The 26,162-nt window shown below is 50.0% G+C and overlaps 2 protein-coding genes across 4 annotated transcripts in view; one reads left to right on the top strand and one right to left on the bottom strand.

Annotated features, from left to right (window-relative positions):
* The window catches only part of LOC135917501 (tudor domain-containing protein 3-like), a 162,783-nt gene that overhangs the window by 56,225 nt on the left and 80,396 nt on the right, over positions 1-26,162 (bottom strand). The window lies entirely within an intron of this gene.
* On the top strand, positions 322-25,882 carry LOC135917497 (protein toll-like). 2 transcript variants are annotated; one of them, XM_065451071.2, is made up of 2 exons: positions 322-874; positions 22,086-25,882. In XM_065451071.2, exon 2 carries the CDS (start codon positions 22,097-22,099, stop codon positions 25,349-25,351), a length of 3,255 nt encoding a protein of 1,084 aa, XP_065307143.2. In that variant the 5' UTR covers positions 322-874; positions 22,086-22,096; the 3' UTR covers positions 25,352-25,882. The 2 variants fall into 2 exon arrangements, with proteins under 2 accessions (XP_065307143.2, XP_065307144.2); XM_065451072.2 differs by lacking the exon at positions 322-874 and adding an exon at positions 18,956-19,753.

The raw sequence follows: 26,162 nt of genomic DNA, 5'->3' as shown, positions 1-26,162 counted from the left end.
TCAGAAGCTGAAACAGCGAGTCGATGCCCGCTACCGCGGTCGCTTCGTGGGCGGACGTCGGTCGTTGTACGGCGACGCCGCCCAGAAGACAACAGTGACCGAGGCGAATGGTCCAGCAACGATGGGCCCTTTCTCGCCGGCAAACGTTAACCATCGACGGCGCGCCCGCGCGAACGAACCCACGGGGGCTTTAACTGGAACGCGTGACGCACGCTGGAAAACGCAGAAAAAATAAAATAAAAAGGGGCGCACGACGGCGGCCCTAGCGGCGCGACGCGCACGCTACCCAAAGACTCGGGCGGCGGCAGCCAAGCGCGAACCTCCTCTCAGTGGCGACGCGGGCAGAGAACCGGCCCAACCAGTTCGAACGTCATTCCACAAAGGGCTGCGCAAGGGCCACGCTGGAGACACGCTTCCCGAACCCCCGACGGCGCTCGCGCGACGTCATTGGCAGCGACGAGCCTTCTCCATGTGCGAGGACGGATCCAGCTAATCCTGCTTGCGGCCTTCCAAATCCTCCCCACCTCCCTCTGCTGCCTCGGCTGGTTGGCGAACACAGACGGAGGACCATCCAGAACCGTGCAAGAGAGACGCGCGGTCACAACACTGCGGTCGCGACGACGAATCAGCTGCCGACCACGGGATTACAGACGCGCCGAGGGTGACGACGACCAATGCGTGCGCAGGATTATCGGTATAGTGCCCGACGAGTAGGCTGAAGAGACGTCGGCCACGACTACAGTGCCTGAACGCAACGCGAGGATGTGCTGCAGTGCGTCACGCAGCGGTCACTGTTATCCGACTGTCTGGCTAAAGCGTCGTCTTCTGGAGTACCAGTGAAGAAGCAGGCCCGCTCACTTTACTGCGAGACACGGTGAGTTCAGCTTTATAAAGGCTGCCTAACAGACCGGAGCCAAGCTATGTCTCGGGTCTCGTTCGTATTAAAGCTTTCGCAACCAATACATTTATTATTCCTGATGCTTTTTTTTTTGGTACACAAACTGCGGGTCCGGGATTTGTGAACAGCCCAGGACTGCAGTGGCGTCAGTCTTGCGGTGCGTCACGGTGCCACTACCGATGAAAATACGCTCTGACAGCCACGACACTACGAAAAGTCACCGCTTGCGAGAGTCGCGGACCTCACTCGCGCTCTATTCACACCATTGCATAAGCAAAACATGAAGAGAAACGCGAGAAGTAATGAAAAACGTCAGGCGAACAGGCGCAAACGCGATCTGGACGTTGCTCAACCGACCAGCAAGGCCACTTCACGCATGCGACGCCGGGCTGAATAGAGCCACACCAGCCTCGCTTTCTTTCCTGCCGGCGTCGTCATTGTTGCGCCGTCGGTATGCTGCTTCTGCGAACCCGCCTCGTTACGCATAAAAGAGAGAAACGTTACAGCGAAAGAAAAGAAAGAAAAAACGCGTGCTTGAAAGCGCCGCTTGCATGCCGAACGAGCATTCCGTCATTGTGCAGGTCGCACCAGCAAGTCGTCTTCCCACTCCAAACCCGGCCACGCGCTTTCGAGAGTAAACTGCGGCACTCGTTGCAGAGCTTTTTCAGATGACTGGGGGAAAACAGTCTGCGACCTGCGCATTCCCACATACACGTGGGCATGCGCGCGCATAGACGCGGGTAGGCGACGAGGGTGCTGCTCCCCTGCTTTCTTTTTCGGATGTTTTGGAGTTGATCGCTTCGGTCCTGCCACGCACGAGTCCCCTTGCCGCGCGACACGCGGTCGTTCAACGGGATCGGAGCGTCGCGGGTGGGCGTGTAGGCAACGAAGCCGAAGCAGCGCGCACCCACATGCTCGACCCTGACCTCGCGCGCCTTTGTCATCAAATGCAGCATGACACACGGCCGTAAGGCTTGAGACGAACAGGTCGGTGACGTCATGAAGCGTGTCGGCAGTTTCGCGTTTATCCAAAGCCTCACTGATTTAGTTCCATAGTTCCTCAATACTGGCCCCCTATACTGTCCTGTTTACCGTGAGTTCTAAGCTGAATTTCAGGAGTCGCTATCTTTGGTTTGCGGAGATCGGCGATCAGTATACGACCAACCAGTGTTCGAGTGCAGCTGGTGCATGACGTAAACGTACATAAGACTGCTTCAAACCTCCTCCATCGCGCAAGTCACGCGGTTCCCGTCCTGCCAATGTGCTGTTTAACAAAAACACTGAAGGTCGATGCATTACAGAACGCGACGTCTTTGTTTTTCAAGAACTGTAATTACATGCAGCATCGAAGCTGCGATTTTAACTGGAACCTGCTAGTGACGCATGCGTACGCTTATTTTAAGGACTCTTTATTTTGCAGTCTATAATTTCGAACTGTTTCCCCACGAATAGCGTCATTGAAGTTCACATTCCGGGAGGTGTTTTCTCATAAGACAAACTAAATTCTGGGTTTTTACGTGAAAAAAACCAAGGTATGATTATGAGGCACGCCGTATATATGTATAAAGCGGGGGACTTCGGATTAATTCGGACCACCTGGAGTTCTTTAGCGTGTATCCAATGCACGTTACACAGGCGTTTTTGCATTACGCCCCCATCGAAATGCGGCAGCCGCAGCCGGGATTCGATCCTACGTCACCGGGCTTAGCAGCGCAACGGTGAAGGCACAACGGCGGGCGTGTTGGCTTCTGAATAATGATCGCTGCCAGATTATCACGACGAACAACACGTCTCCACGCACAAGTCGTGCAATGCGGAGAATGTCTTTCTTTTCCACTGCGTCACGCCGAGCGACCTCAGCTATAGCCTAGTGCCCGCAAGTGTTGCGTACACTCCTGAACAAAAGTATACGGACCAGGGATCGCGCGATAAAATTAATCTTCTCCTTTTTCTGTGAATGCAACTTCAAAGTAATGATTGCAGTCCAAACTTGGCATTACGAATTTTCCAGTGCACTCGTCAGTTTCCTGCACTCGTCAACACCCATATTATATATATATATATATATATATATATATATATATATATATATATATATATATATATATATATATATATACACACACACACACACACACACACACTCGCTTGCAAGTTGCAACGCCGTATAGGCCTTGCCATGATAGGAGGGCTATCAACAGAACCGTACCATAGCTACAATTTTCGATTTCTTCGTCTCAACAGGTCGGCAAAAACGGCTCAAGAAAGCACTTCCTTAGGGGGATAGCTATATGCGTTTCCGTTGGAATTAAAGAACGCAATGGGACTAACATGAACCCCGTATCCCAAACGACGCTCGTGTTTCCCCTGGAGATTAACACCACGCAACTGAACTGGATCAGGTTTTCTCATCGTTATGTCACTGTCCCTGCGTTTCTTCGAAGCTCGAAGAGTCCTTCAATTGCGAATTTCTAAGCTCCCCATTTACCCAGTTGTCACATGCACGAACTGGGTAAACGCGGAGTTCAAAACTATAGTTCCAAACATAAGGAGAAGAAAAACGGTACAAGGACGTGAAACAAACAAGAGAACGAAACCAATTCGAACGGCAATCGACCAGAAGCTCGGCGCTGTAACAACGCCTGCTCTAATGCAGGGGCCCAACGCCTGGCTTTTTGTCTTTCGGCGAGTCGCGGCGCCACGCTTCGCGCCACACAGCTTCGCGGGAAGCGGAACCACGCCACGTGAGGGCGATCCACGCGAAACCCGAGGAGCCGCACACCGTGACGCGAAGCCGGAACTCCGGGGGCCGCGCAACGCACCGCTTGTAATATGCACACTCAAACACCCGCTTGTGTGAACGCCTCGGATCGTGCCGAGCTGTCGGAGGAAAAACGCCCGCAATCGAAGTTTGATCGAGCCCGCCACCGTTACACCGTCATGTGGCGAAGTGCACTTACGAACGAAAAAGCGTAGTGAATTCGGCCCGTGATTCTTGGTGTATAGCTCGTGCTTGCTGAGAAGCATACACTCTTCTGTGTGTTTCATTTTAGAGCCAAGTACGTATTTCGGTAAGTGTACACTGTCCCTGTAAATCTCGATAACATCGACGATACCGATTAACGATACCGATCATCCGATTAAGCCTGCGCGGGTGTTATCATTATTTAGGGCAAAGGGCGCCGTTTACCTTTAGAAAGCTAAAATGTGCGCCTTTAAAAGCCGACAACGACCTTTACGGCTCACTACGAGGAATAACGGTATAGCAATCCGGGTATTTGGTTTATTCGCTATGCACACGTGCTTGTCACTGTCACAACGTCGACAAAACGTTTTTTCTTATGCCATTTTCTGTCTCCCGAACCATGAAAAGCCCTAGTACCGTGGGACCGACATAAGCACGTGCCGTGAGTCCCGCGCAAGTCTGCCAACGTCGACAGTTCAGCGCGTGAAAGCGAGGTGAGACGGTGATAGGCCTTCGCGAGCGAACCAGTCTTCATTACAGAAAGACCGTCATACCACGTCCATGGTAGAGCGCAAATAAGACATCGCTACCTGTTCGAGCATCCAGCGATAAAAGAAGTTCCCACGATATGAAATACCTACGAATTACGTTATTTCTTTATGTACACGGCTAGCAAGCCGCCTCCTTCGGTGACGGACACAACTCACGCGACCTATTCGTTTAAGTCTAGCAGCACCTATTGCGACATCGACTGGCTGACCTGCAATAATCTATAGCTCTGAAAAGCGGACACGGTGGGCTTATCAATGGATGCCCCGTTTTAGTAGCAGATGCAATTTATACCCTCTGATAATCTATACTAAAAGAACATGCAGCCTGGAGCAAATCGACCTATCAAAAATGAGTCGCCATTGAGCAGTATCCTGATAGGAATGGTCCCAAATGGGACCGGGAATTCACCACAAGAGGGTACTGAGCTGACACATATTACATACGCCTCCTGGGTACAGAAAGCGAAACAGGTTGGCAGAAACTAGTATTACAGTAAATTATTTAGGGCATGCGGGTGCTTCACTATTTCTTCAAATGTTTACGGTGTATCGACTTTCAGTTAACGAAAATAATAAAGAAAGATGGCGTCGAAAATGTCACGCCAGCACCCGTTCGAGTGGCCGCTGCGCTCTCTTTCTGCTGACGATCGCGCGACTTACGAAGGAACGTGTATACGCCATACTGTGAAAGAAATTCGACTCTACCTCCCGCCACCACGCAACACAGAGAGCCACCGGAGCGCAACTATACAGTATAACGGTCGCACACGATACTGACACGCACAGAGCAACTGACATATCGTGCCGAACGACGAGAAACTCGTAGAGGGCTACAACAAGGATGTTAAAAGAGAGCCGCGTTGAGGCAGGAGAGCTACACAAAAGGCACTCGGCCGACGCTGCAACCTGACCGTGCCGGGCCCTTACGAGAGTCCCCACAGTGATGCGTGCACGGCAGTAATTGACACGCAGCGGCCCGAATCGCCCAGATTCTTCGGCGACGTACCGGCACTAATAACTCGCAGAGGCCCAAACGTGAGGTAGCTGCAGTACACGCGATGAAAAGCGTGCAATGACCGCACTGCTGTGGTCAAAGCTACGTGTGGCCGCATATACATCACAAGTAAATTGCTGCGCTCGGCGCAGTAATCGAGGATTACTCGATTTTCTTCGTAATCCAGGTTAGCGGGCAGGTATGTTGACCAAGCTTCAAAATCACTAACTTATTACCGGGTGAAGTGCACAAACATTGACTGGCCATTCAAGTTTCTAATGCCACACACTGGAGAGTATAATGAACATGCACAGAGCGTGATCAGAGCCAACTATAACTACATCCAGAGGCTACAATGGAACCTAAGCCATGGGATAATAAGATTCGTCTGCTTTTATTTATTTATTTATTTATTTATTTATTTCCTTCTTTCTTCCGTACCTTACCGGGACAGGAAATAAGGTGCTTAATTCAAAGTGTGGTCGCGGCTTTATACAATATGCCGGATCGAAAGCGTCGCATAGCTCGGAAGTTTGCTTAATTCCTTCCCACGTTCAAGCACAAAGCAGTTGGCGAGCACCACAGCCGGAGATTTGGTCCATTTAACCTTTTTCATTCACGAAATAGGTTTTGGGCATCTCGAGGATAACAGCATGAACAGTCGATTCGCTATATCGTGTAGCTGGAAAGCACGTTACCACTAAAAAGAAACGCTAAAACAGAAGGCTTGCAACTGCAGGAATAAATTACTTTCCTAATGCCAATTCCCAGACCCGACCTGAAAGATCGGCAGGCGCTCCTTTTTCTATACGAGGCCGGTAGAGCTAAACGCGACCCTGGTGTGACCGTTTGGCAAACAACTCTCGGAAGGTGCGCGCGCCTCCTTACTTTCGCAGAAACGGGACGAGATAAATGGCGAAGAATATGCACGCTCGCAAGCCGGTTATACTGCAAGGCGCGGCTGTGCAGTTACGCTCACCGTTTGACACGAGAGCGATCTGATGAAAAGAAAAAAAATCAATGGCAAATTGGCGGTGAATGAGATAAATGCGTTAGCTTTAGACGTCGCAGCCCTTTCAGGTCCCAGATTGATTATTTAAACCGCGTTCACCACTTTGCAAAGTGTTGTTCGGGAGCTCACTCGACAAATACGACCTGCCCCCCCCCCCTCTTCTACATCTACCACGTGACCGGCTTCCCCCATTCACACATCTGCACTTTTTCCCACTTTGACACTCCTATGCTAACGCAATTAACACACACACACAAACACGCGCGAGCGCGCATAGCATTCTGTTTCTCCGTCCATGAACGAGGGTAAAAATGTATGCACGGGATACCAATTAGAAATGCCTACGGTGACGATTCTAAGATCGGTCACGTGATGTCTTACATGCAGACTGCACGCAGCACACGCGTACACACGCGCGCACACATACACGCGCACAAATAAACTTAACAAATAGAGCGTATCATCGTCTGAATCAATTATAAGAGCTCCATGCAACAGCGTTTAGGAGACACACATGGCGGAAGGTGCCAATATAGCGCAGAAATCTGTGCTCATTATTATTATTAAACTTTATCGGAGCGCCACCTAGATACAGAGGTATACGCGCCACCCGCAGGACCACTGAATTGAACAAGTGGAGCGCATCGAGCGGCCCTTGTGGGAGAAAAGACGACACCCATTCCGTACGTGCTCACCTGACCGTGCAACAGCGCGCAATGTCGAGAGCAGACGACAAAAGGAGATCTGCCGGCGGCGAAAAACCATCGATGCCCGCTTGCCACGGCCCGCCTTTCCATGCCGGGCAGCGCCGAAGAGATTACGCGCGACTTGAAACTGGGTCGACGCGCGAAGCGGCAGCACGAGGAACCGCGCGCGAGACAGAGTTATTTTCGGCGAACATTGGACAACGACGGTGCGGCAGCGTAGGCGGTGACGGCTATTATTCCATATCGCGCCACGGATTATGGCTCCGCGTTTTTTTAAAGGTACGGCGAGGAGGCAGCCGGGCGACGATTGCCAGCGTGTATACCGTATGTTCGAGGCCACAATCTGCCCCTGCGCCTGACCCGCAGGTGCAACAGTTACCCTCGCAAAAGAATATAAAAGCAGGCGTCAGGCAGTAAGTCGCGTGAATAAACAGTACACGAGAACTGCAGGAATTTGTATAAATGTAAGCCCGATCCTTTACCGTCATAAAGCGTTTCTCAGGAAGCAAGTTGCGGGTATGCAATCACCCCATGCTCTTGGCGCTTTCGCTTTGCAATGATGTCCCGCCATCCACACCGCGGCCGACGCTCTCATCCGCTGTTCTATCCCGAAAATAAAGCACCGCGTGATTTTCTTTTTCCCCGCTCTGCCTATCATTTGATTTCTGCGCCAAAGCAGGGATTCATCGACGCGAATGCGTAGCCACAGTGGACGTACCATAAACTGCCCGCACTCACTCAATCTCACTATATCTAGGGCGGACAATCGACGCGAAAAAGCAGTAGGTGCCGGGGTCCCGACGTAGCACGTTGCCATTGTCGGCGCTGCGACGGCAAGCGGGTCGTCTTCTCGTGAGAGAGACATCGAGGTCACAATGTCCACGCGCCGCGTGCGCGATCCGAACACGCACACACACCGCGGGTTTCGTGCAAATGACCGCGCGTCGTGACGTCACTGCAGAATGCGGTCCCGTACGGCGTTGTGTCCGTACGGCCGCGAGAAGAAAGGGACCCAGCAGCGGACATCAAATCACACACGCACCGCGAAAAGGCAACGGCAGCAGACCGTACAAATCGCAGCAGAGAATCTTCGGACGGTCGATTTCCGCGTGTGACACGCACGGACGGCATGAAGACGTTGGACCGCAAGGCGTTCGCTGACCCGTTGCAGTCGCGCACGAGAAGACACGGCATGGCACGGGCGCCGGACGAAGACAGGAATGAGTGGCCAGCCAGTTTGTGCTCTTTTCCCGCACGCTCATTTAGGGACCTGAAGCGACGGTCCACTAAACGGAAGAATTCGGATGTCGTGTCGCACAGGAGAGTCGACAGGCGCATACACGAAGCTATGCTGACTGACATAACAGGTGAATTCCAATGGAAAACTTGGAGATTAGGATTTATTTCATTTCTTTGCACAGTGGCACACTCGCCATCAATCTATCGTTCTAGAAAGATTGTAGAATTATAGGAGGTTGTGCTGTAGCTTCGGATACACCTGAAAAATACGGCACGCGACTTCGTATAGAGTAGACAACACGGACATTCTTACATAAGAAGCAACAAGAGAGATGCTCCAAACCAACCAACCGAATCGTCTTTGCTTTCTTTGAACTACTAGCCCTCGGAACACCGACAGCGGGATCATTACCAATAAGAACAATCATAAAGGACAATTTTGAGCGAGGAGAGCAATAGTTCAGACGCCTCCGCACTACACTGGCTCATCACATCGCGTGCAAAGCGTGCAATAAGCAGGAACCACAGGTCTAGAGCTGAATTAACGCGCCTTGTGGGATCAGTGATGTTTATCTACAACATGTGAGATACAAATGTACAAAGATAGTTTGTCTACAAATATGTGAGATACTCGTCGGCGTTGCAAACATTCCATCGATGCGATCCCCGCGTGTCGGTTGAAAATCACCAAGTCCCGCTATGAGACGACCCCAACTGATTTCACGAGTGTGTCGGAAGTGCGCATGATAGAACAGAAACATCTCTCTCTCTGTCTCTCGACACTAACACACACGATACTTAGTCATGCAACATCAACGCCTATCGAAAGTTAAACGTTAGCGAAATCACGCCAGTTACGTGCCCAGTTGAACTTGTATAGAGCGTCTATATATACGGAAAGGCTGGCTTAATTACGCAGTGGCGTGACCAGGCATGTAATATCCGACTGTTTACTAGCTGAGCTTCCGAAGTTAACGACCGCGCAAAGAGTGATGAAACGAAGAACGCTATAGGCATAACGTTAAGGGACAGAAAGAGAGCGGTTTGGATCAGACAGCAAACGGGAATAGCCGATATTAAAAGTGACATTAAGAGAAAAAAATGGAGCTGGGCAGGTCATGTAATGCGCAGGTTAGATAACCGTTGGACCAGTAGGGTTACAGAATGGGTGCCAAGAAAAGAGAAACGCAGTCGAGGACGGCAGAAGACTAGGCGGGGGGATGAAATTAGGAAATTCGCGGGCGCTAGTTGGAATCGGTTGGCGCAGGACAGGGGTAATCGGAGATCGCAGGGAGAAGCCTGCGTCCTGCAGTGGACATGAAATAGGCTGATGAGTGATTATATATATATATATATATATATATATATATATATATATATATATATATATATATATATATATATATATATATATATATATATATATATATATATATACATATATATATATATATATATACATATATATATATATATATATATATATATACATATATATATATATATATATATATATATATATATATATATATATATATATATATATATATATATATATATATATATATATATACAAAGTGTACCGTTCCCTGCGACAAAACGAGTGAAATAAAAAGCTTAGGCATGTGGCATAAAATGCGCGAGAAGCCGCGCCACTGGCCCGCAGAGACGAATGACAAGCGCGCAGAGCCGAGGCGATGGAACGCAACAATAGCGCGAATCCTATTCACGCGAGGACGCCGCCGGTGTGCGTATTTATGCACCTCACGGGCATTTCTCACATCGAGGACAGGCACGCACTTGCTTCCTATCAGATGGATATCCGACAGCTGCCGCCGCAGCACACTCAAACTGGCGTTTCTTTCTTCCATATTTTCCGTCCTTGCTCGTTGAGTCCGAAAAAGGCGCGCCCAGGCCGCGCGCGCATGCCCTACATAACTTGGGAAATGGCGAGCAAGTGCCAAGCGGCGCCAACAACCCGCGGCAGCTCAGAAATTTAAAGGAGAGAAGAAAAAGGAGGGGCAGTTATTTCTCTACAAGGTACACACACGATGGAAACAGGGTTCTCGGCCAGTGCACGTGAGAATGCGCACAAACACGAGCGAGTGCGCGCAGCAGCAACCGGTTCCTGTCGGCATCCGCGGTGAGCGAGCTGCGGCAGCAGACCGTGCCCAGCACGCGATGGGAAACGGCCCGGCGCGCTTCCCAGATTCGAATGACGCGGCCGCCCACGCCTACAGGCTCCCTCGAAATGTTTTTCGGACGCCGCCATCTTTGTTTATGTGGCATGCTTCAGATTGATTGATTAATTGATCGATTGATATCTGAAGGCGGCCACCACCGCCTGGAAGACGCACCTGCTGCCCGACATTCGATGGCAAAACACCGCAGAGACTCGTGACGGTTACGGAACCTATCGGCCTACTCTTAAGCGCACGGTGGTCCAGTCCGCATGTACACGGCTACGGAGTCACGTAGTAACGCGTTGTGTAATCTCTAGAGCTAGTCCTGTGCATGCTGTCCCCTTTCAGTTATACCATTCAGCAAAACCTACCAATAGTGACATATCGTCTCTAGTTACGCAATTCTGCGCGCCCCGTCCAGAATCTTGCTCGAGCGAAATATTACAATAGAATGGAAACAGGGACGCTGCGCGACTCTTTAGATACGATGCCTGTAGTATACACATATCCAGTTTATCCATATGTCCGCCAGTGTGAATAAGGCAGTTCACGGATACGCGTTGTCGAGAAAGAAAATTGAGGCGCAATATAGCTTAAGTGTACACTGACGGTCGATCGGTGCGAACGCGCTCGCTAACACACACGGCGACGGAAGTGAACCAGCGAGCAGACGGACCTCCTTTCTGGGTCGCACGGCCTATTATGGCTGTTGAGGCGGCGTGACACGAGCCGGCGGCGAGGAGAAACGGACACCCAGGCGAAACGCAATGGCGAAACGCAAAGTGTGCGACGGCAAGGAAGAAAACAAGAACAGCACACAAATGGTTTCGTTGAGACAGCTGGAGAAGGGATGACCTGGAGGTGGGGGGGGGGGGGGGGCACCAGGCGCGAAGCACCGCAGAGAGGGAGGAGGGAACTGGTCCGCACACAGTCGACACAGTGGACACTATCTGCTCTCGCTCGCGCACAAAGCTTGGCGGACCGCGGAAGTTACAGAGAGCGCGCAATTTTCGGTCAGCCGACAGTCCCGATCACCCAGCCAGCCGACAGCTCGGTCGCATTGTGAGCCCTGGTGTGCGACAGGGCGCAGGATTTGGGGATATACTACACGGGCCCGCGCTCGCGCAACCCTCCCCCCCCCCCCTTCACACACACACACCACACACACACACAAGAGCGTGACGCGCCTGAGTCAACTCCGCTGTCCCCGTTCGTTTCTCCCTAAGCCGAGGCCTTTCTTACTTCTTTCGCGCCGCAACTGTCAATGTCCTTTCGAGCTAGAAAATGCACGCATCAACGTAGCTGAGTGTACAGCTGCAAGAAAGCTGGCCAATCACACAACGCTTCGCGACAGGAAGCGAAGCTGCGAAACTTTCGTGCGCTGTAGATCGACGGATAATGAATTCCTCGGAATCCCGCAAGGTGCGTTTGACAAAAAACGAGAAATATCAGCTGAATTTAATCCCTGCAGTCCCACCCACACCAGACGAATGCTTTCGTGCGACAGCACGACTGGACACGGACTCGGTAAGAGGATTGGACACCACAGCGCATCTTATACTTAGCCCGTATCCAGTCGCGCTGTTGCAACTACGAAGCTATACCAACTCGCCCGATTTTCCATCCAGCTGAATACTTGCGGCCGGCGCTGAACGCTGCCGGCTTGGTCACGCCGCGTGGCGCCATCTCTCGAAGCGGAGCAAACCTCGCGCCAAGGAACTCGCGGACCGCTGGCGTTGACAAGAGCACAGGCAACCCTGTCTCAGCGCCTATACGTGCCTTTTGAATGTCGTCATTGGAAATGACAAATAAAACTTCAGCGTACTACAACTTATACATCTTGAGTGGTGTTGTGAACAAACAGTAGGAAGAACACGGAAGCAACATTTCTTGTAACGTGTTTGGGCAATAACAGCGTATGCAATGCGGTCCTGTACAAACGGCAGGGGGCCACGTTCGATTGGTTTTGACTGGTTGCCCGGATGATCTAGATTTGTTCTTGCAACGAGGCCCGTATGTTGCCGCTCCGTTCTCGTCTTGAATGCCCGGATAACGGCCCTGTCTTTTGGCTCAAGGTCACTTGAAGGTCGACGACAACGGGAGCTAAAAGCATTTCATGCTTAAAAAGAAAGGGCCGAAGGCGTCGTCTCGCCAACGGGCACGCCTCGTCCATCACGTCGCCCAGCGACATGCTTATATATTGCGTGCGGGAGCGCGCGCGCCAAACGCGAGGTGGGTCACGCCGCCGAGCTGCTTCGCCGGCAAGCGAGAGCCTTGCGCGAATCCGGTTAGCTGGGCTGACCACGACATCCTGTCGACGACGCCTGTTGTTGTAAGCTCGAAACAGCCATTCCCACGAGCGCACCGAACGACTCGGGCAACAAAGAAGTTTCGAATATGGGCGTGCGAATGTTTGAAAATTTTGTAACGCGAATCGAATACTTCTGATCGTTGAAGTGTCTACGGCCAAATGTTTTGATCTTCGATTCGTCCGAATTGTTCGATTATATATGGCCGTACACACGGGGATAATACGATTAGTGGACCCTGCATGCGACGAAAGGGGCGCGCTATATGCAAAGCGCCTGTTGTAACCAAGCGACGAGGAACTGAATTAAATTTTACAAGCAGCCAATTTGATCGAAGTTACAACAGCGAGGAAAAGAAGATCAGGCGCATACATCAACTCTTTAACGCTTATCGACAGAGAATATGTGAAGGAAGACGTCACCGATAATGTTCTTCACACAAATATGTTGCAATCTATGGTACAGAATAACAGAGGCGGTAGAAGAACCGGCATCAAATAGTATAAGGAAGTTCGCATTTAATTTTTGCTGTTAGTTTATATATATATATATACACGTGTGTGCGTGTGCGTGTGTGTGTGTGTGTGTGTGTGTGTGTGTGTGTGTGTGTGTGTGTGTGTGTGTGTGTGTGTGTGTGTGTGTGTGTGTGTGTGTGCACACCGCTGACAGTCAAAGACGATGTGACTGCCCGTTCATAACTTGCATTTGAACAGACTACGAGCGCGAGAACATTCCCATACACGTCACTCAATGCGCTTTGCGCCACGCGGAATCTCGTTCGGAAACTGAAGAGACACAAACATGAGGAGATTAAAAAAGAGAGAATGCCTGCTCTATTGTAAAGCTATAGCGTTGGGCTTGAAACCAACTCAAGATTTACAATAATAGGGTCGTGTTCGTTAGTTTGATCCGGCTTTCTCGTACATCTGTCCCATATTTCGGCCCAATGAACATGTAAACAACCGTCTTAGACTCAAGTTTCTCCTAATGAGCAATGAACCCCGCTGGTTCCTTCGTGGATTCACATGCTGCAGAGACTTCTGCCTAAAGTCAACTGTGCAACTTCTAACTTAATTTACGGTGCAGTCTTTGCGGGCGGGCGCGGTTAGCAAGCATTAAGCATAAAGTAATATGCACATAGACGCGACACGGTTATTTAGTATTAATAAACATAATTAGCGCAACGCGTAAGCGTGATAAAGAACAACGGTGAAGGAACTTGCCCGCAGTACACATTCTCTTGTCCCGTTACGCCAGCGCGTGTCTCACATGCTATTATTATTTAGAAGGTATACGAGCGCCAGGCAGACTAAAGACAAGGCAGAGGCCTCCTATTTGGCGCTGCATCGAATTAGCGCGAGAATCACTCAAACGGCGACGGGTTGTTCGGCTGCGCGCCACTGCATAATTAAGCGCAGTGCGCGCTATTACAAAGGTAAAGAACACCGCATAACATCTAGACAGATGCGCAGAAAAGGCAGGGCAGGTCAGCCGCAGAACACAAAGATTGCATATTTAGCCTATACACGCCATATACACCGCGATCCCTGGCGCAACTCCCTTCTCCTCACGTCCTACAGGGAGACTCCCGAGTGCTGTTCTTTAACTAGAACGAAGATGCCGCCCGGCAGAAAAAAAGAAAAAAAAAACGAAATGCAATGCAATGATATCAAGTGCTAAGCTACAAGTCTATTGAAGAAATAAAAGGCCGAATAATATGTGCTCGTGGCAACCCACAAGCCCGAAGCACGCTTACGTAGAGCATCAAATGACCGTCCATTACCTTGTAGCGGTATTTCCCCAGACAGTCGCACAGCAATCTTGGCGACACGATTGCCTGGCTTGTTTCTGCGCGTCGGAGAACAACGCCGGGTATGACGAAAGCGTTGCTACGCGCGCCGATAGCACATGCGGAAGGCACCTCACCCGACCAAATCAACCCACAAGACGAGCGCAATTTGGGACATTACGCAGTGAAAAAAATTTCCCCAGAAAGCGACGCAATTTCACAAGATTTGAAAATGAACAATGCGTCTGAAGGTTGCTCTTTCCGTGAATTAAAAGATGGCATACGCGGTCAACGAAACAGCGACGACCTCAGATGAAACGCGCCGATCGCGCTGCTGCTTTGCATAATATACGTTTTCTCTAAACTACATTTCTCTTCATCATAGCGTTTTTTTTTTTTCGCGTTCATTCTTCGGATTTGCCATGGGTACAAATCTAAATGCACGTGATGTCATTCGTTCGACACGCAAAACGCCGCAGGAAAGTTGAAGAAAAAACAAACTTATGTGACGCTGCTTACTCGGGTGGCAAAAAAAGCAAGAAAAATGAAAGAAAAAAAAATGAGAAAAGGAGCAGGCGACTATTTAGGCGAAGCTGTTTAAAGCTACCTGCTACGATAACAGTAACAATATGTTGCCCTCATATGTTTGTGAAAGCATTGCATAGCGAATAAGCAGCCTAATTTACTGATTTCGAAAAAAATCTTGCACTTTAGCGTTACCAAGAAAGGAGTCAAGGACGAGCTATTGCACCAGGACACTGTGTGGCTGAGTGAGAACTGCGTTGGAAACCGGGTCGACAAAGCACAGGACGTGCGCGTGCGCCCCCCCCCCCCCACACACACACACAAACACAAACAAACAAACAAATAAAGCTGCGCGAATGCGTCTAAAGAGCCGAACAGCGCTACACCAAACAAACAAGGGCAACGGCATTAAGAGGCGCGCCTCACGAACACGCTTGGGAATCCCGTCCAGCGCGGCATTCTTCGCGGTCTCCCAGCGACGTCGCGCCCCGCTCCAGCCGCGTGGGTCACTAGGTTATAGGCGTGCTCGCACGGCGAAGACGGCGACGAACCGTCGAGTCAAACAGGACACGCGGATTCGGTAGCGCCACTCGGACGGCTTCCCCGCGCTTTCTGGCGCCCGCACGCGCCCGTGTTTGCGCGCCTCGCTTCTCCCGCCGGCTCCATAAGCACCCTTTGTCTTCGAGGCGGGAGAGGAGGTGCAAGCAGCGACGCCGCGGCACTATCAGACGCCCCAGAAACGAGCCGAAGAGGCAGCATCCGTAAGCGTGTGCGCATCTGGTCCCCCACCATCACACCTCGAGGAGCCCGCGGCGGCGAAGACTCGCGAGGGCCGTTGCGTGACCCGCTTCTCGGGAGAAAAAGGGCGACCGCGTTGATGCAGGTCGTACGCTTGTACGGCGACTCGGAGGCCCGTCGGGACGACGAGTCCGCTCCGCTCTGCGCTAGCGCAGGAAACCCTATGCCACTGCCCCTTTCCAAGAGGTTCACGTTGCACACTCGGTGGTGACGTAATTAGGAGGGCGAGCGAAGCGAGTATTCGAGAGCGTTAGCTTGACGCAGACGTGTACAGTGAACCCAAGCACGCCTGCCTGAGAGTGTAGAATATGTGTGGCACGATGCTTAGCGGGACTTGTGAGACCTGTGGTCTAGGGTACTCCAGCGGTCGGGAAAATAATGGGCAATATGCACTGGCCTGCGTGGTTCAAGGACCGGCGTTCTTTTGAAAGACAAGCACTGTTTCTTCAAAAGTAAAAAAGACGGTAGCGAACAGAGAACAGGCCTCGCATGGTGGAAATCCCACAAGCTGCCGCATCACGCAGGAAACGTCCACGTAACCGGCGGAGGGCCCGCGGCAAGCACGGAAATATACGTATATACGTGGAAAAACGCGAAGAGCGTCGTCTCTGGTCTTATCCGCAATTTTCAACTCTCTCGCCAGATTTCCCCTTCTACGACGAATGTCTGCCCGCGAAAACCCCTCCTCACACGAAGAGCGCGCATCCTTCTGCTCCCGCCCGCCTGCTCTCCGAGGGGCCGCCGGCCATCGGAGTTGCAAGTCTCCGGCGGCATGCATGCGCGCCTCGCCTCCCACAATACTGGAACTCGGCCAACTCGTTTGCATCGCAAACAAAACTGCTAGCGTATCGTAAATAATCTCGGGTCATCTTGACCTTTACATCACCACGTAGAACCCTCACGCACAGACGTACTCGTACAGTGCAGCGAGCCGCTGCTATAAGGTCGCGCGCTCACACAGGCGATAGACGAACTCGACTCTTTTGTTTTTCCTTTCATATCACTGCCGACCATGCAGACGAAACCGGAAACCTCGCAAGCGCGCTCGCCTGACCACCGCGCTCGATGGGATCAACTGGGGCTAAGGTTATCGCGCCGCATAAACGGACGAGCCGACTCTCTCTTTCCCGTTCTTCAAAGTCGCAGCTGGAACTCGTAATGGATACGCGCGCCACACTTGTCGGTTAAGAGCGCAACGCCGATTTTGACCCACTACGTGAGCTCAACAGCATTTGCTTGCGAAATGTTAAGCTGTGTTTCAGGATAAGGCGATACTCTTATGCAAACATGTCCCATGTGCGCTTCCTTCAAACAGGAGCAAACGGCCGTCCTCCGATATATCGAACGGCCGGAAGAGAGACTAGGACTGCCACGGCTGCTGAGAAGTGCATGCTCGAACGTCTCAAAACAGGCACGCTGTAGACATGGCTTCAAAGAAAGCACTGGGTCTAGCAGTTTCTCCTCGCTGCCTTCTGGGCTCAGTAGCTTCCCGCAAAGGGATCGCTTAGCAAGGTCAGCAGCGCTCGGGAGTTTTTCGCAACTGGGACGAAGCCAGGCGGCGCGCTTGATATCAGACCGCCTGACCAGCAAAATGCCACTGCTATCGTCGGCGAGCGCGTGCTATGAGGCTTGTTTACCAAGGAGGCTGCTCAAAGGTCTGTGGCACCGCAACGCCAGATCCCTCCTTAACGCGACAGATACGATTGCATTCGCAGCGCTGTTTAAGCCTTTGCTTCGCGCAAACGAAACAGGCGAGCACAGATTGACACCGTCACACTCTGTCTTACTGAAAAGGTGAGTGCACGTACACATGATACCATGTGATTAGCTAATCAACAAAGTTCCAGTAATTAAAATTTCAGTCATTCACTTTTAAAGCTCATGTAGCAATTGCGGAATTGGAGCCGGGCAGTAATGAAGTCATATCCTTAGAACGACAGAAAGCTGAGCTAGTTGGTAAGAATTCATTATGCAAAAAAGAAGTGAGGCGTGCAGACAGGACACAAGAGTGAAGATACGCGTCTTATGGTAGAGGCATGGCATATCTATAATGGTGGAAGTGCGTGCGTGAGTCAGCCTTCGATTACTTTACGTAAGGAAGAAATTAAGTGCTTAACAGTTATCTCTCACGTAGACCGGCACGTGTACCCGATTGACAGGTGGTGTTACCATTCCTGAGCATGCGCAGATGAGTTTTGTGTCTTTTTTTCGCCTCAGTGCTCCCTTCAGTTGATAGTCGGCGTTCGTGTTGTCCACTTCTCTACTCTTGTGTCCTGTCTGCACGCCTCACTTCTTTTTTGCATAATGAAGACATATCCATTCAGCGAAAATACATGCGCTTAGCACCTATTTCCTGAAATAAGCCCTTAAGATATGTTTGAAATGCATTAATGCTCCAGCTAATGCACATCGGTATTACATTTATCCACAGTGCTAATATAGCTGAACCAATTTTGTAATAAAACATCTGGTCCTAGTACGCTGTCCCAGCCTATGGACGATCACGTTTTTTACATTTGCAATAGTACGCACCCTTACGCTGGCCATGACACAGGCATGGATTACCAGGCTCGATATGCAGACCGGAAATTCTGAGTTTCACCACAGCAGGGCGTGGGCGTTGGGCAACTTCCGCGCTGTCAGGAATGCGTTCTGCCTCGATTAAAAGCTGTCACGATTGGTTGCAGAGGCTGCCGGCACAACACACTGTCCATGGTGTCAAGACACCACTTCGGGGTAACATTTTTTGTTATAGACTATGTAACCGTGGCAGCGTTCATTAAGAACAAAAAAGGAATCTCAGAATCTGAGTGTGACTGGCCGAAAGAACATGCATACACATAGTAACCAACGTCCAGAAAAGAAGAAAAAAACGAAAAATAAAACGCCTGCTGCTTTCTTTCTTTAGTTTTTTTCGCATGACAAGAACCACTCGTTCGAGCATACAAATGCGAAGTAGCTCCGTCACATTGGACGGAGGGACAGCGTGGTGCCGTTTACACAGCCAACAGACGACAGGCAGCTTCCTGTGTTCGGCTGTTAAACGCGAATGCGGGCAGTCTCTGCTGCTTACGTACGTATGAACGAATAAGAACTGTGCAGTGACAGAGGCGACACACTAAAGTTTCTACTTTCGTTTGCTCGTTCGTGGTGTGCACGTTCTTCGCTCGCTTCAGTCACGCTTCTGTTCGAGGCCGCAAAGCAGCGTTGCCCCCAAACGTGTGCCGCATTAGGGCCCACTCGACCGCCCGAGAGGCGCGCGGACTCGCATCACATTCGCGCTGCAGCAGCAGCGTATCACCGCGTCGCCGCGTTGGAACCGGGCAAACGTCGACGAGGCGTTCCAATACCTCCCAGCCACGCGGCATACGTCTGCCCTGGCGAGGGCGAGCGAGCCACCCGCCAGACAAGAACGCATTCGCTTTCCAGGCGGGGTCGCAATCGTCTCTCGTACGCGGAACACGTTGGCAGCGCGCCCGCCGCAACTGCCACCACCACCGCCGCCATCGCTGCTACGGCAGCAGGAGAAGCAGCAAGCGGGCCATGGAGATGCACCCAAGGGCGTAGCCGAATCTCGCGTCCATGCGTCTCTCACTGCGCGGCAGGCCATTAGCGACAGTCGTTTGCCGCCGCTCGACGACCTCTTGCCTGGTCGCCGAGTGTGCGCACGGCGCAGATTTTTTCCCCGACCACATCTTTCTGAGCCAGATCATTGGAGGGAACACAGCAGCATCCGGCGGACGCGCGGACCAAGCCATCTAGCCCTGGGCTTCGAACGGCGAGGTAATTTTCACTCGTGATTGCAGTGCTCCTGAATGGCGTCCTGCGGAAGTCGGGTGCTTTGGTGCCACGGGCTGGGATGGGAAAGCGCGGGGGCAGCGGCGGACAGACGACGCATAGTAGCGAGACTGGGTGCCATTTGGACATCCTGCGCCACACCGGGCTCGTTCTTCCATTGACCCTCTTCACAGCCGCCGATTACAGGCTACAGAAAAAGGAGAGTGGGGGGTGAGGCCATCGGGGAAATCTGGTCCAGGTAGTACTGGGGGATTTCCCGCTCGAATCTTGCTGACAGACGGCACGAAACAGTGAAATACTATACCGCGAAGTGGCGCATCTTGGATTGTGCAAAGATCTTGCCTGCAGACTCATAGTCACTGGAGGGACGCATTATGTGCCAACAGTCGCGCATCCAAGTTGCTCGCCGGCTGTACATTCAATCCGATGCACCGCCGAGCTTTGCAACAAGTGACTGAGAGAACGTCATGACAGGATGCGCTTTTGAATAGGAGCGTGGATGCCACAATGAAAGGTTAGACATCTTAAATGTATGTGGAACAAGCTGAGGACTCATGTGCATTATGATGAAGAACCAGTCAGATCAATGTGCCACCTGGCACATTCTGCATAATACCTTTTCTTTTATTTTCTACCCACCATTTAAAAGAAAGACTAAATTATGCAGCATTACGTGCCAAAAACACGATCTGATTATGAGGTGGCGGACTCCGGATCAATTTTGACCACCTGGGGTTCTCTAACATGCACTTAAATCTAAGTACCGTGGGTGTTTCTGCATTTCGCCCCCACAGAAATGTGGCCGCTGTTGCCGGGATTTGATCCTGTGACCCCGTGCTTAGCAGCGCAACACCAAAGCCACTAGGCAACCATGGAGGCTAAGCCATTTTCACTCAACCGGATTTGCACCATTGCTCCCTCGTTATGTCGACTACAACATGTCGCATACGGGTCGGCAACCATCTAAAGAGGTGACTGCTCTAGTGCAGAACAGGCCCTTATTTTCACGTGGCCTATCAGATGCCTTTAAGATACATATTAGCTTTTGTAAATACCGGAGGCTCCGAAATATAAAAAGGAACTGTATGACTGTTAATGTAAGCGGGCAATTTGCCGAATAAGTGGAGCACTTAAGGCGACCTCTTCAACAAACGTAGGTGCTACAGGCAGTCATCTGCACTCAAAGTGGCGATACCTGATATTGAGGGCGCGTGCTCGGTGTTCCCGTGTCTACATGAACACAAGTGCAATGGTACCAAAAGCATGTGTAAGGAAAAAGCCATTCCTTTCGTATTTAAACAAAAACGCGTGCACAAAATTCATGTGCAACATCACCTCTTGAACAGCATACTATGCACGATACAGGTGCAAATTATTTCTTTCTTTCTTTCTTTAAAAAAAAAGTGGGGGAAGGGGGGGATTATTTATGCGGAGGAGCCTAAACATTTAAAAGGCAAGGGAGAGTGGAGCCTGCTCAAGGCTCGTTTTACACCTTGATACATGTTAAAGGGCCACTAAAGAGAAACAATGGATCATTGGAGATTTCATAAGTATTCTTGAAAAACTCGACTTTTGTTGATTTCGCCCTAGTTAGAAGAGAAAACGACTTATATTTTCATTTTTGATTTTCATGCAGAGACACCATGGATACATCAATGTGACGTCAGGGATACCAAAGTGTCTTTTCTTATTTAGGCAGTTCAGTAAAAATTATTTAAAGTCAATATGGTAAGCCGTTTGCTACTGTAGAAAACAATGTTGACCATTTTCACCCGAACAGATGACATCAAAATTCATGACGTTATGGTGTGCTGGTGCGGGAATTTTGAGGCGGTGGCACCACATGCCTATCGTCCTCTCATCTTTTCTGACTTATCAAGCGTCCTCTCGCGATAAGAGTGCTTCTTTTTTTTGGTATTGTGGAATTTTCGCTTTAGTGTCCCTGCAAGTTTGTTAAAAAAATCCTTGTAGTGCTAATGATGGCACTGACTTTACATGCAGACAAAATTAATTAGAAGGTACAGTGAAGATGCATAACATTCTCACATTAAGGGGATGAAATTGCATATTCCAATACAGCAAATGCTTCATCTTAGCAAAGCTAACGTGCCTGTCTTGGCAGTATAGGTGCCGTTTTCATTTCCTTGAGGGCCGAGTGTCTTCGCACAACGTGTCTGACGTTCCCAGCATTTGTTAAAAATATGCACATACTTGGAGATGGCACTGACGAAGGTCAATCCAGCCACAGAATTGGTTGCGCCATATTTGCCCGTCTATGCCACTAGAACTCTCATTGTTTCTCCTCTCTGTGGCGCAGGTGGCCCCAGCATGCGTCATGGCCGGCATTGGAAGGGATTTGTGCGCGCTTTGCTTCCGGCACTGGCGACCTGGCTGCTGCTGCTTCTACTCCTGCCGGACAGTGCATGCAGCCGCCACTGCAACAATGTGCCGCGTGTGCCCGGCTACATGTGCGACTGCGACTCGCGCTTCGGCCACGATGACCTCGGGGGCTGGCACCTGTCCTGCTATGATGCGCAGGCCAATGAACCACAGCAGGCGTTCGTCGTTGAGTACGCCATCAATGACATCGTACGTGTGCAGTGCGACACTGCGGCCCCATACCAGGCGGCATTCTTCCAGAATTTCAGCGTGAGTGAGGTGGAGCGCTTCTCCTTCAGCTACTGCCCCATGCCAAACGGTTCGTTCGCCCAAGTGCTTGAGGGGCTGGAAGTGACATCGTTGCAATTGATCAGCTGCCAGATAGGTGACACACTGGATGCCCGGCTTTTTGAAGGCCTTAACAAGCTCAAAAGGCTCACTGTAACCGGGAGCAAGGACCTGAGGTTTATACCGGAGGATGCGTTCACCAACCTCACCACACTTGTAAACCTCGAGCTCAACAACAACGCACTCGAAGATCTCCCCGAGAAGGTCTTCTGGCCGCTCAAGAACATGACCAGCATCCAGCTGGGCAGCAATGTCCTGCAGAGCCTGCACTCTAGTCAGTTTAGGGGTCTCGACAAGCTCATCAGCATTTACCTCTACAAGAACAACCTTACTGTGCTTCCCCAAGGAATCTTCACCAACCTGACATCAGTGAAGAATCTCGACCTCCTGCTTAACAGCCTGACCAACATCACTGACAAAGATCTTGCTGACCTAACTGGCATAGAGAATCTCAAGCTGGGTGGGAACCCCTTCACAATGCTGCCAGACACCCTGTTCAAACACAACAGGCTGTTGGGAGATATAAATCTCAGTGTCCTCAACAAATTGGGATCCCCACCTGAGCGGCTCCTCACAGGATTGAGCAGGTTGGAGAATATCACACTTCTGGACTGCAATTTTACAAGCATTCCAGAGAAGTTTTTTGCATATGCAGGAAATATGAAAAACATTCGACTGGTGAACAACAGACTCACGTCATTACCCGCAAACTTGTTCAGGGAGAATACAAAACTTCTAAACTTGGACCTAAGCTATAATGACCTCACCGAGCTGCCATTAACAGTGTTTGAAAAGCAGTTTGTCCTAGAGACACTCGTCTTTTACAGAAACAATTTCGTCACACTAAAAGCAGGCCCTTTCGACAACTTGATTAGCCTGAAAGTGCTTAGTTTTGAGTACAACTTTATAGAAAGCATTGAGCAGGAAACATTCCAAAGGCTGCAAAAGCTGGAGGATCTGAAGCTAGGAAGGAACAAGTTAAAGATGCTTGAAGGAAATGCTCCTTTTGGTCTGAACAAGAAGCTCAGACGAGTTGACCTTTCAAGAAACAAACTTATTCAGTTCCCAGACATCAACTGGGACATTTATTTGGCCTTGGAGAAGCTCAACCTTGACTACAACAACATAACTTACCTGAGGGTGCCAAACCTCATCTCTACAAGCACAGAAGTTTCTTTGCGTTTCAACAAAATAAAGGCTGTGCAGGTCACAGAACTTGAAATCCTAAAGAAGTATGAAACCAGAGAAAAAACCTACAATACTGACACAGCGTCAGAGCATTACTATCATTTAGATGGAAATCCCTTCGAGTGCAATTGTCAGCTCTATGACTTCATCAAGTACTTGTCTGAAAATAACCAGAAGGACATTGCACTGTTCAAGAACTCTCCAGCTTATACTTGCGAAAGCCCAAAAGTACTAAAAGGAAAAAATCTCTTGGATGTTGACCTTGAACAACTCACATGTACAATTAAGGAGGGCTGCCCAGATGAATGTACATGCTACTTTCGGCGGATGGACTACACCACACACATGGACTGCAGGGAGGGCAACCTTACCTCCCTTCCATTGGTTTCACCACAGAACACAAATATTCTCTACTTACAAAACAACCAGATTTCAACTATTGAGGACCTTAACTCTCAACAGTGGGAAAACTTGACTGAACTGCACCTCGACGACAACGACTTAAGGGTATTTGATGCAAAGAGACTTCCACGCCGACTACATTATCTCTCTCTGACCAACAACAGCTTGCGCTCTATGACACCAGAACTTATGGCTATGTTTGCCAACAGTTCTGCAACTCTCAGCCTGTCACTCAGTGGCAACCCATGGACCTGTGACTGCTCCACTTTTCCCTTCAAGGTTTGGCTACGTGGGCATGTCTACATGATAAAAGACTACCTGGACATTGCATGTGGAGAAAAGATAAGCATCAACAATACCTTGGCACTGTCCTACATCAATGAGATACCAGACTCTGTATACTGCCCAACAGACTACAGTGCACAAAGGAAGCAATTAGCAGCTGTATCAGTGATCTGTGTGGTGCTTGCGGTGCTTCTTGTGGTGGTGTTGATCCTCTATTACAGAAACCGTCAGACCATCATCGCCTATGTCTATATCCACTTTTACAATGTGTTTGTGTGTGTCTTCAGCGAAGAAGACCTGGATGAAGACAAAACATATGATGCATTTGTATCATATAGCAGTGCTGATCGTGATATTGCCATGGCACTACTCAACAGCCTGGAAACCAACGAAGAGAAGTTCAAGCTCTGCATTCATGAGCGTGACTGGCTGCCTGGTTACAACATCAGCTGGAACATTGTCAACTCCGTGCAAAACAGTCGCAGAACCATCCTTGTGGTATCCAAGGACTTTCTCGAAAGCCTCTGGTTTCAAGTGGAGTTCCATACAGCTTACTACCAGATGCTAGAAGATCGGGTGGACAGGCTTATCGTGATTGTCCGTGGTGAACTGCCGCCAAAAGAAACGCTCGACAAAGAGCTCAAGTTCTTGCTCACCACGAAGACTTATCTCATCTGGGGTGAGCGCTGGTTCTGGGAGAAGCTGAAATATGCAATGCCACATCGAAAGCAGGTTCCACCAACTAATAAACTGGCCATGAGGAACCGGCCAAACACTGCAATGGTCAAGACTGTTGAGGATCAAATTGCAAACCTCACAGCTGGCCAAAAGCAAGAAAAAGCAAGAGAAAAGCAGGATGAGCCAGAAGAACCCCCAGTTAGGATAGAAAACAACAACCAGGATCAGACTAGTGTAGTGGCACCTCCAAGAAAGACGCTGCGAGGTCTTGGAACCCTTGAGCCTAAAGTGCAGCCTGTGTGAAAAGATGCTCATTTTGACCAATGCCAAAGTGAGAAAGGACAAAACGTAGAAACATAAGATCAGGGACTTATGCTTACCTTTTAGAGTGTTAACTCCCTCAACAGAAAAGTGAACTGTGTATGTGAACTGCAAGATGAGGTGGAACGATTTGTTTGCTGTGGCCTAGAGAACCTCACTTGCTATCTGTGCATCAACTGCGTGTTTGTGTGTGCGTGTGCATGTGCCGAGTACCGTGAAGTGTGAATGAAATTTACGATGGTGCTGTTACAGTGCTTGGTGTTCATCATGGGAAAGAACACACAGACAGTGCCCCATGTTTATAAAGGACAGTATTACCAGCACGTCACGAACAGGAAGTGCAATGGTACCTGCATGCAAATGTAAAGCAGTGTACAAAGTCAACTCACTAACGACCAGGTGGTTGTAAACATGTGCTGAATACTCAGACTTTCCATGTCCAAAGTCACTGTATGTGTAAAAACAGTAACACTGACATAAAACCCTGCTGAGTGAGCTTCTTTATGCCATGAATCACTGTATGCGTATTTGTGATCCTCAGTGTTTATCAACTATGAATGTGTGACAATATACCATAAGCTGTCAAGGTAGAATGCTAAGCATAAACAAGGGGCAAACTTATTTCCGTCAACACGTCCCCCTCCTGTTCAAATGACACAAATGATAACCCACTGGTGAACTTATTAAACACTGAAGAGGTGCCGTGCTACTGTTAGTGCTGATGCAAGACACACAGCAACGCTAAAAAGAATGGGTGATAGAAGACAATACACCAGAGGCATATAAATTAGCC

The sequence above is a fragment of the Dermacentor albipictus genome, chromosome 3 (assembly GCF_038994185.2).
Source record: "Dermacentor albipictus isolate Rhodes 1998 colony chromosome 3, USDA_Dalb.pri_finalv2, whole genome shotgun sequence".
Lineage (NCBI taxonomy): Eukaryota > Metazoa > Arthropoda > Arachnida > Ixodida > Ixodidae > Dermacentor > Dermacentor albipictus.
Note: the sequence above shows the minus strand (reverse complement) of the source record. Positions and strands in the feature narration are given on the sequence as shown.

What these genes read in the sequence shown, in the direction of transcription:
- LOC135917497 (XM_065451071.2), top strand. Translation starts at nt 22,097, where the DNA reads ATGCGTCATGGCCGGCATTGGAAGGGATTTGTGCGCGCTTTGCTTCCG.